Source organism: Alosa alosa, chromosome 2 (assembly GCF_017589495.1).
Source record: "Alosa alosa isolate M-15738 ecotype Scorff River chromosome 2, AALO_Geno_1.1, whole genome shotgun sequence".
NCBI classification, from domain to species: domain Eukaryota; kingdom Metazoa; phylum Chordata; class Actinopteri; order Clupeiformes; family Clupeidae; genus Alosa; species Alosa alosa.
In genome coordinates, this window is record NC_063190.1 from 26,694,805 (window position 1) to 26,706,801 (window position 11,997).

At 46.3% G+C, this 11,997-nt stretch overlaps 1 protein-coding gene across 10 annotated transcripts in view; it reads left to right on the forward strand.

The window, feature by feature from the left end:
• The window catches only part of LOC125291196 (transcription factor COE1-A), a 151,436-nt gene that overhangs the window by 12,583 nt on the left and 126,856 nt on the right, over positions 1–11,997 (forward strand). For all 10 annotated transcript variants that reach the window (XM_048237811.1, XM_048237815.1, XM_048237812.1 and 7 more), the window contains exon 6: positions 5,756–5,824. In XM_048237811.1, coding sequence (XP_048093768.1) covers positions 5,756–5,824 — 69 coding nt within the window. The remainder of the gene's footprint in view (positions 1–5,755; positions 5,825–11,997) is intronic.

The following is an 11,997-nucleotide window of genomic DNA, read 5'->3' on the forward strand; positions in this document are numbered from 1 at the left end:
CACCGAATCTCTTCCTGGTATTTCCCACAATGCCACAGCAGTGTTTCCAACAGAGTTGAATTCTATTTGTGGTGGCAGGTTTGCAGAATTAACTTGAATGCAACAGTTTTTAACAAATCAGCGCAGCATGGTTATGATGCTAACCAGATTTAAGCACAATTTAGTACAACCAGGAAAATCATTGTGTGGTGGTCAATGTTGATATTGTGGAAACACTGCACAGTCTACCCATGATCCTCTGCTCTTCTGCTGTACGTGTTCTCTGTCCTACTCACAATACCCTGCTCTGTTGTTATGTGAGTTCTCTGTGTTACAAATCGTACTAGGCTCCTCTATTTCAAGCATTTCCTGCTCTGCCCATAATGTTGTTTTATCTGTTCTCAGTACCCAACATGCTTTGCTAGTTTTTTCCGGAATTATGTTTGTGTATCATAGCGAGGCATCTTAAGGGGAAGTGAAATTGGCTGAAATTTGCGCTAAGCAGGTCAACCCCCCTTTAATCCTCTGGTGAACAAGAAGGGGGCAGTATAAAACAGCAATAGAGGAGGACCGTGGGCTCTCCTATCAAAAAGTGTGTTTTAAATTAAAATCCAAAGATGAATTTGTTTTAAAACTAGGTTGTGATGATAGACTCAGGCCTATTTTTTAGAAGCATTTTAACTGCCCCCACCCTTCCCAGCTCCTGCCTCCCCACGCCAACCCCCTTAAATATATCCTGCTGATCCCTGGTTAATTAGGACAAGCAGAAAGTCATTACTCAATTTGAATTTTCCTTTTCGTCTGGTTACAAATGTGCCTGGCCTTGCACACTGACTATGAAATATATGCAAGGGCTTCGCCAGTCACATGGATGCTACACGCTCAACTTTAAGACACACAATTCCTTGCACACACTTAGACACACCGTCTCACATAAGCACACATTTGCATAGACACAGATGCGTGCCTGTGCACACATGTGCTACACGAGGTTGCCTACACACATTTTCTCTATTTGTACACATAATATTCCTTCACCATGCTAGCCGATTATGAGAAATTGATTATTATAATTAATTTAAATGGTAATTTGAAAACGTATTACACCATATAAGCTACATATCCCTTTACCAATGGACTGTGTTTACTAAAATCATAAAGCTCAACAGACAGACTTAGAGAAGGATTTCTCTTTTTGGAGCCTCAGACAACCGATGATTATTTAACACTTTCGCCCACACACACACCCCCACACACACACACATATACACACAAACACAGGATAGATACGTGCTGAATCGACAATGGGGGTATGTATCTTTGGGTGACTGTGAGTGTAGGGGTGTAGGTGGTGGTGTGGGGGGGTTGGGGGGCGATTCAAACGCAGCCTCAATTATAAGCAGAAAATGAGTCTGTTCTCCATTAATCAGTGGCACTAATTGCCACACACTAACACCAGCCATATGGTGCCACGCCAGCTTGTAGGCGCGGGACAGAAGTGCTTAGTCCTTTAATTTCACAAAATGACAAAAACCGAGGGAGAAGGGGAAGGACTTCTCCCACAAACACACACACTCCTGAAAAATAATGGGGGATAAAAGTGTTATTGCATTTTTTTTATTGTGGATAGTCTATATACGTGGTCTGCATTTGAGGGAGGATTAATCTGTATCATTAAAATGATCTGGGGTTGCGGAGTTCAACGGCAGCCATGTTCTTGAGCAGCAGAGGAGCATCTATATGCTGTTAATTACGTGAAGGCGATTTAGATTTAATTTCTTCAAAAAAGGAGCCTCACTAGGAAGGAAGCATGGAGATTAAAGATCTGATTTCCTCTCTGCATGTCCTACGGGACGGTCTTGAAGTTGACAGGAAAGGGGGGGGGGGGTGGTCGGTAAATCCCCCTCAGCCCCCTCCATACACACAGGCATGTACCATGTACTAATTAGCATACTTTGTGTGATGGTGGAGGTGGACTTAGTGTGTGTGAGAGTGTGTTTGAGTGTGTTTGTTTGTGTGTGTGTGTGTGTGCGTTTGAAGGAGAGGCAAGGGGGATAGGGAGGGAGTAGAGAGAGGGAGAGAACAGAGAAAATGAGAGAGAGAGAGAAAATCCTGTCTCCCATGGGCGTCCCATGATGATTAGATTGTCGGGAAGCTGCGAGTCATGCGTCTTGGTACAGCGGTACACACTACCACACAAACACAGGCAGGCATACACATATAGACAGACGTGGAAAATAAGACACCTCCCTTCACACACAGACAAACACACATAGACACAGACACAGATACAGACAGACATACACACACACACACATACACATACACACACATGCACAAATGCACAAGCACACACATGACATACACATAGACATAAACACACATACACACACACCTACGCACACAAATACACACACACACACACACACACACACACACACACACACACACAGACGCGCACACACAAACACACACATACACACACATACACACACCAGCATGGCACTTAGTGATTCCCTAGCCTTGCTCTTGCTCTGATCCACAGGGACGACACTGACCCAGTTCAGAGAGCCTCACGGAAGCGGGTTTGTGAGAGAGTGAGAGGCCGAAAAAAAGAAAGAAAGAAAGAAAGAAAGAGAGTAGAAAGAGACTCAGAGATAGAGACAAAGGGTGAAAAGATAGAGGCTAAAGAAAAGAGAGAGGAGCATTGTGACTCGGTAGGAGCCGATCCTCGGGAAGCCAGCGATAATATAGAGCCCGCTCAGCCTCTCCTGCTGCTCCGGTTACGTGCGGCCACACAGGGACTGTTCTCAGGTCAGCTCACGCCAGTGAGGCTCCCAGCTGAGCTATTATGAGCCAAAAGGAGGGAAGTCACCCCAGACCAGCTGTTAAAAAGGCATAATGCACCTACCTCGCTTTCTCCACCCTGCATTCACAATGCTGCAGGTAACCAGAGAAGAACGTGACACAGAGGACTTTGCATCTCACACAAGTGTATTTTCTATAACTCAGTGTGTGTGTGTGTGTGTGTGTGTGTGTGTGTGTGTGTGTGTGTGTGTGTGTGTGTGTGTGTGTGTGTGTGTGTGTGTGTGTGTGTGTGTGTGTGTGTGTGTGTGTGTGTGTGTGTTTCCAGGCCTATGTGTGTGAATGTGACGGTATGTGTGTGTTCCCTGCATTGCACTCAAGCCATACATCATAAACTCTATATCACAGTAAGCTAGGAATGAACGATTGATGGAGCCTATCGATCAATCTGTGATTGATGTGGCATGGGTGAAAACAGGAGAGGAGAGGTGGATGAAATGACAAAGAGGGTAGTAGAAGAAGACATGGAGTGGGAGTGTATATGAAAGAATGAGAGAAACAGAGAGAGAAAGAGAGAGAGAGAGAAAGAGAGATGGAGAGAGTGTTTCTGTGATATTATTAGATTGCAGCATTATATCTCATCGATGTAACAATTATGTCATCCCAATAAAGCCGGCTGAAATGACTTTATAGGGGATGAGGTAACATATAACAGAGAAAAAAAGATGAAGATAGAGAAAGTGAAGGAGAGAGAGAGAGAGAGAGCAAAGAAGGGGGAGAATTGTGTGTGTGTGTGTGTGTGTGTGAGAGAGAGTGAGTGTGTGTGTGTGTGTGGGGTGGGGGGGGCTCCTTCGGGAAAAAGACAATGCCCAGGGTATCATGTGACAAGCCTGTCCCCATCCCCATTGAGCGAGCCCACTGCCATCTGTGCAAGGGAAACGTGAGCCTGGCTACTGCTCCTGCCGCCACTACACTACAGGCCCCCTCCTCCACTGCCACCCCAACCACCCTCATCCCAAAGCCCACACACACACACACACACACACACACACACACACACACACACACACACACACACACACACACACACACACACACACACATATACTTATGCAGATACTCATATACTACATAGTTACACTCACACATGCACACAGTGTACACACACACACATATATAGTTACACCCACACACACACACACACACACACACACACACACACACACACAAACAATCATACATTACACATACATGCTTATGCATATGCATATATGTCTCATGTATTACACAGTTACACATAGAGTATACACACACATAATCACATTCATACTCACACACACGCACACACACCCCAGTGAGAGAGAGAGAGAGAGAGAGAGAGAGAGAGAGAGAGGGAGGGAGGGAGAGAGACACACACTCTTTGCTTTGTTACGGAGGGTAAGGAGAGGTCAGAAAGGCACACCAGAAGAAAAAAGGTCAGATAAGCCATGAATACTCCACTCTGTCAGTAAAGCTAAAGAAGTGAGCATGGCGTGTTGGCCAATGTCTGTCCATACGTCTATACATGAAGTGTTTGTTTATGCGCATGTCAGAGACAGACTAGAACAAAGACAATGTGTTCATATGTAGACATATGTTTGTATACGCGTCCCTGTATGTACACATATGGTTGTGCACGCGTTCATAGGTACACATATGTTCATATAAGTTTTTATTATGTAGACATATGTTTGTATAGATGTTCATATACACATATGTTTATTTGAGCACACTCTCGTACATACCAGTGTAAATGAACTGAGTGAGGTGTTAGCGCTAGCAAGAACAGCTTGTGCCACATCAGTTTGCAGCCGTTTATCAGTCCCCACCTCCAGGGCTTGTGTCTGCAGCAGGTGCCCCCAGGTTAGCCAAGCCACTTACCCCTCCTCATTTAGACCCCTTTGGTCCCATTTACCCCATTTGTCTTCTCTCAACCCCCCCCCCATTCCCTCCCCCTGCCTGTCAGTCACACACCACTGGATGTGTGTTTGAATGCTCTTTTATTGTGTGTGTGTAGATGTGCATTGTAATGCGTGTGTGTGTGCATGCCTGTGTGTGTGTGTGTGTGTGTGTGTGTGTGTGTGTGTGTGTGTGTGTGTGTGTGTGTGTGTGTGTGTGTGTGCATGCGTGTGTGCTTGCGTGTGTGTGTGTGTGTGTGTGTGTGTGTGTGTGTGTGTGTGTGTGTGTGTGTGTGTGTGTGCGTGCCTGTGTGTGTGTGTGTGTGAGTGTGCGTGTGGGTGTGTGTGTATGTGTGCGTGCGTGCATGCATGCGTGCGTGTGTGCGTGCCTGCGCGTGTGTGTGTGTGTGTGTGTGTGTGTGTGTGTGTGTGTGTGTGTGTGTGTGTGTGTGTGTGTGTGTGTGTGTGTGTGCGTGCCTGTGTGTGTGTGTGCGTGCCTGTGGCAGCAGTCCGTCCATATGTGAGCTCCTCTGCTACGTGGGGACCTGCTGTTCTTGAGTGGAGACACAGGTGTCATTGGGCGGCCCCTCACTCTCAGACCTCCACTTACACACAGCCTGCTCAGCCTGCTGCTTAATTGCTACCTTCCTCCCAAAGAAGAAGAAGAACAAGCCTCCTTGTTATTGTCGTCTGTTGTATATCTCTTTTTCATCCTCTCTTTTTCTCTCTCTTTCTCTCTCATTAGATTAGATGAGATTAGATTCAACTTTATTGTCATTGTGCAGAGTACAAGTACAAAGCCAACAAAATGAAAGCTCTCAGTGCTCATGCTCTCAATTCAGCTCAATTCAGTTGAATCCAATTCAATTCAATTTAATTCAATTCAATGCAATCCCTTGCAGTTCAATTAAGCCAGTTTTCCTTTTATTGTAGTATAATAAAGAGTATTGAAAGCTGATCATGAGTGTGTATGGGCACTGTGGTGTGGTTCTGTGCAGTATCTGTGTCTGATCCCCTCCTGTGTTCCTCCTCAGCCGCTGCTGTGACAAAAAGAGCTGTGGGAACCGCAACGAGACCCCCTCCGACCCGGTCATCATCGACAGGTAGGAGAGACACTCTGCTCTGCCGTTAACCGCCCCATCAGCTGTCATTGAGCATATGTGTGTGAGTGTGTGTGTGTGTGTGTGTGTGTGTGTGTGGTTGGAACATGAGAGGTAGGGGTGGGGGGATTAATTAGTGTGGATAATTGTCTGTGTGTGTGTGTGTGTGTGTGTGTGTGTGTGTGTGACCTCCAATATTACGCCCCCACTGTTTCCTGTAAGACAATGAGTCACCTGTGTGCGTCATCTGTTGTTTGTGTGAGCTTGGTGTAATCATCCTCATTATCACCACTATCTACCAGCAAGTGAACCATGCTATTTGTGTGTGTGTGTGTGTGTGTATGTGTGTGTGTGTGTGTGTGTGTGTGTGTGATTGTTGGTGTGTGTGTGTTTGTGTGTGTGTGTGTGCGTGTGCGTGTGTGCTGAATTGTGTGTGTGTGATTGTTGGTGTGTGTGTGTGTGTATGTTGCTATATTTGTGTGTGTGTGTGTGTCTGTGTGTTTTTCTTCCTGGCGTTAACACTGGCCACTGCTGTTGTCGCCGCTGTGGTGGTGGAGCATGAGGGTGATAATGAGCCTGTGGTTGCCTGGGAGCAGCCTGACCACTGCATAGTTCCCACAATCCTCTGGGGCAGTCCGACTCTGACCTTCCAGGGCCTCCAGGCTCAGTGTACCCTCAGCATCCACAGTGTACCATCTACAAGACCCTAAACAGTACTGCTATATCCTTATGGCATGGCCTAGGTTCACATACATTGAGAGCTCATGTATTTTCCTTCTTTTGTTATGTCCTGCGGATTATGGCGTGACAGAAAGATTAGTTACTTGTTTTGTTATAGTAGTTTTAGTTCTCCTAAATACACTGCCACTTCTCCTCAAACTGTTTCAACACATAACAATTCTCTTAAGCATGGTTGCTCGCAAAGTTTCAAAACATCTAGTCTGGGACCAATGCAGTGAGTTGCAGCACTTAGGAAATAAGTACGTGATACCTGTTGCTTCACTCCCCCGGCAGACAGGATGTGCTGTCAGAGATTAGGAGGTGCTGGTCAGAGCTGTGTCCAGTGTGGTTAGAGCTTTCAAGATAGTTTATGTGCAGTTTGAGTTTGGCTGGCCAGTGGTATCATTTGTGGTTGCGGGTACTTTCTTAGTAATAGCGGACTCAGCGGGACTTCCTGGGAGACTAGCAGATGGTCTTAACGGATGATACACTAAATGCTCACATACGGGAGAGCTGTGGCACAAGCAGCTCCAACGTCCATGCCACATTCAGGTCTAGGTGCCAAGGGGAACCCGGGTTCAAGTCCATTAGTCCAACCTGCAGTTGTTTTCGGATTACACCCTCCCACCCCTCCCACTCTCTCTCTCTCTCTCTCTCTCTCTTTCTATATATATATATAGACATATATACATATATCTGTACTATTATATATTAAATGAACAGACATGAACTAAATAGGGAAGTACATTTGTATTGTAATATATTAGATGGAAACATAAAGCACTACCAGAAGGTCTTCCAATTCCAGCTACCTTTGTTGTCATACATTGTAAGCACATTACTGACACAGTAGTGCTCTAATGCCATTGGCTTTAGATTTGTGTGGAAAGGAAGCCTTGGAGTAAAGCATGTAATGTAGGCACCTCCCAAATGTGAGCAAAGAGCCTTTCCTCCTTTCAACTCTCCTTAATAAAATCCACATGCATAATGAAGTATGTGACAATAGTAGCCAGAGTGCCCCAGGGCCTGTCTTCCCTCCCTCCCTCACTTCTCCCCTCCTTCTCATCCCTCCATCCCACATCTCTCTCTCTCTCTCTCTCTTTTTCTCCATCATGCCCTCGTCTAACCCCCCCAAGGGCACCCAAACACAGCCCTTCTCTCTTTCACCGCACGCTCGCCTCTCCGAGGAAGAAACCGAATCCACCCCGTCTGCATCTCTCATGATTTTTACAAATGGCCCACTACTGGAGCTGTGGCACTTGTAGTAGCTGCTGTTCTTTTTGTTGTTGTTGTTGTTGTTGTTGTTGTTGTTGTTGTTGTTCTTGTTGTTGTTGTTGTTGTTGTTGTTGTTGTTGCATTTGCAATTTTTTTTGCATTTGCAACAACAGTGGAATTGGCCATCCCAAAATGTGGACGTAGCTGCCTCTGTTCTTTATTTCATGCCGTGGGTTTTAGGACCGGCACCCCCCAGGTTTCGTGGTTCCTGTAGTTGGAATCTGTCCAACTGCCTTGTGGTCTAATGTGGAAGCTATTACGGAGGAACCTTTACACTCAGGGGTCACTATTCTCAAAAGTGTCTCCCTCCTGGCAGCCCGCTCGCCTGTTCTCTTTCCCAACCCATGTGCTGGGATGCCTTGAGTAGATTTACTGCCCTGGGGGATGGGGGGCGTGAGACTCGTAGGAGAGGCTGGGGAGATGTGTTGTTTTATGCCCCGACACGAGCACTGGTGGTGGGCCTTGGTGTTGCGTGTCATTATGGCGAGAAGTGAGCGTAAGTTGTTCTGAAGTGTGCCGTCTGTGATTGTGTTTGTATGCAGAGCAAGGTCAAATGACAGCTTCGAGAGGGGCTCGGCTGTGGAGACAGTTACATGATGGGCAGGTTGCTCTCACTCACTGTCTCTCCATCCCCTCTCTGTATGCAGTCTGTCTTTTCCCCTCCCCTCTCTCTCTCTCTCTCTCTCTCTCTGTCTCTCTCTCACTTTGTTTCTCTCCCTCTTTATCACTCTCTCTCTCTCTCTCTCTCTCTCTCTCTCTCTTTTTGTCTTCTCTGAGAGGTAGCTGACAGACGCACTGACCTGTATGACTCTGCACACAGTCGCAGCTGTGGTTCATCTGTGCCAGGCCTTTCTCCCCCCCTCTCTATCTCTTTCTCTCTCTTCTGTCACTCTTACCCTGCCAGCCTCTGCCAGGATTGTGCCAATATAGCCCGTGGTTCACCTATATACCTGACACACGTGCCCAACCCCTCCCTCCCTCTACAGCACAATACACACAGACACACACACATCCTCAGCAGCCTCTGCTTTCTGCTTCGTTGGGCTAGAATGGGTCAGAACTCCTGGGGGGCAGCTGGAGTCTCTCTTTAACACACACACACACACCACACACACACACACACACACACACACACACACACACACACACATACACACACACACACACACACACACACACACCTTTAGACTCCAGTGAACAAACAGGCCTTGTGCATGGACCACTGAACAAACTCGCTTGCATTAGGTACACTGTCTCGCGTTCAGTCGTGTTGAAAAAAAAAAGCGACCAATAAAAAAGTATTGTGTGTTATTCTGCTTTTGTAAAATATTCCTGGAATATAAAGCTTCCATATGAGGATTGATTAATATATACCCAATGAAATATTGCATTACTGTCAGGGCGTTCCCCAAACATCATACTAAAAAGATATTTTTAAGGTAAATGAGGAAGACAGCAACTAAAAATCATATCACTTGAAGAGGTCAGCACTGTCTTCGTCCACCAAGGACACATAATTCCTCAATACCACACCTTTACACGTCTTCTGTTATCCCTGTAAGAAACCACAGGGCGTCTTGACATGGGTGGAAATTTTTATTTGATGCTATAATACTCTCTCTCTCTCTCTCTCTCTCTCTCTCTCTCTCTCTCTCTCTTTCTCTCTCTCACCTTCTCTCTTTCTCCCCCCTCTTTCCCTTTTTCTGTCACATGCTACTGCAGCACCGGAAAATGGGTCATGTGAGAGAAAAAAGCGTGTGTAAAAAAAGAATGAAAAATAACCTCATTTTGGTCTGAATATGTTCTTGGCAGTGTTCTTTTTTTCTGGATGCCTAACAAACAAACAGCTTGCTCAATGATACCGTCTCAATTTCAATTTATTATTGCCCCGGAATACATAATAAAAAAATAACAACCCAGACTTCTATCTCTTTCCTTGAAGTTATTTAGTTCAATAAATAAGGGCTCATTAACGTGCTCTTGTTTCAAAGAGTTGATTCGATTTCACTGCAGTAATTAGCCTAGCTAGCGCTAATTCTCTTGGCTGAGGATTGCAAGCAATTCGTTAATTAGCTTTCTCGTCCTAAGACACACGGATCGACTGCAGCAAATCCCGCACACTGGAAGAAATACTAATGATCTCTTATTATGCAGTTAAAAGAACAAATCTCATATTTACTGTGGTTTATTCGCAATGTTTGTAAACACACAATAGCTAGAATCTGGCTTTCTGTGGGGAACAATTTTGATTGCCTTTAAGTTCAGAAAATTGCCCCGTTAATGCTATTATATGCTCCTGGTGCTGCTAACTAATATACTTGTGTGTTTTTATATATATATATATATATATATATATATTCATATATAATAGTGTGTGTGTGTGTGTATGAGTGTGTGTTGTGTTAGAGTGGGTATGCGGTGGTAGTTTTACAACCTGCTGCATTATCGGGTGCTGGTTCCTGCTCTGCCATATGGTCTCAGTCAAGCCCCTCGAACCCCCACCCACCCCTCTCACCCTCGCTCCTCTTGGTCCCGCAGCCTAAACCTCTTCTGTGTGTGTGTGTGTGTGTGTGTGTGTGTGTGTGTGTGTGTGTGTGTGTGTGTGTGTGTGTGTGTGTGTGTGTGTGTGTGTGTGCTGCAGCCCTTGTGAGGCTTAGTGAGATTACTTCAAATGGCCCTCATTGACATGGGCACAAAGGGCGCCTGACATCTCATAGACGCCTCTTCACTTTCTAGACCCCCTTCACCGTATGTTTTAATCGCTCGCAGATAAACCCCTGCCTGCTCAACTTCTTCACACACACACACACACACATACTCACTCACACAGACAACACAAACACACACACACACACACACACACAATCACACAGACAACACAAACACACACACACACACAAACACACACACACACACACACACTCACACACAGCGCCACTCCAGCCCTGTTAAGGGGCTCCATTGTTTGGTAGTTTTCTCCGATGTGACCCCTCCCTTTATTTTCCGGGTGTGTTTTCATGTCTGGAGACGGGCTGAGGAGCACACACACAGCAGTGTCCCTGAGTGAGCTCTGCATGGAACACATGGGCCCTCACGGGAAAGCGACGAAGGGGATGCACTCAAGGGCTTAATGATAGAAAAATGGGATAGTGCGATGTCAAATACATACTCACATACTCTATACACACACACACACACACACACACACACATGAGCTCTCTCATAACAAAGCCCAAACAACCATGTAAACCCATAGATGCGAAAACAAAAACATAAACATAAACACACACACACGCACACACACACGCACACGCACACGCACACGCACACGCACACACATACTCACACACTTGGACACTGCCGTGTCAGAGCATTCACCAGATCCCCTCTCGTCGGCTCACTTCAGGTGTCTCACTTTACACGGGCCTATTATTCCTGTGATGGGAGATGTTCAGGCCAGGAAGGGTGTGTGTGGGTGTGTGTGTGTGTGTGTGTGGGAGAGACACAAGATACAAGGTAGACAACTGGGTTTCAGATCACTGCCAGGCATTGTGAAGGACGCCCATCAAAAGTTTATCGATAAGTTTACCAAGGATTCTATTTTCCCACAAAATACACCTCACTTGTCCTCTTTTGCTAATCTCCCTGTATCTTACACACACACACACACACACACACACACACACACACACACACACACACACACACACACACACACACACAACCCTGTCCCTGTGAATTGTGTGTTATGGGAGATTTTGTTTTGTCTTTCTGAGTGTGGGTGAAGGAGTAAAGTTAAGGAGGAGGTGGGGGGGGGGGTAGTTGAACTGGCTGGTGTGAGGCTTTCTCCTGGGAATCTAGATTCCCTCCTTTAATCCTCTAGTTCCTCCATGTCTCCGCTCCTCTGTTCCCCGTTTGTCCTCCTCCTTCTCCTCCCTACTTCTTCTCCTCTTTTCTCTTCCTTCTCTCCGTTTGTCCGTTCGCACGTTCGCTCGCCTCGGTCCGCCCCTGAGCGCGCGCTGGGAGATGTCAGGGCTGTCAGGGAGCCCCTGCGGAAGATGGAATGTGAGGGGTTCCCGTGGATACCGTGAGACTTCCTGTGTTGTACACCCCCTCATCCCCTCCACCTCCGGCTCCATTCTCAGCCCCCGGCTGGCCAGAGCTGGATGAGTAGCTCAACA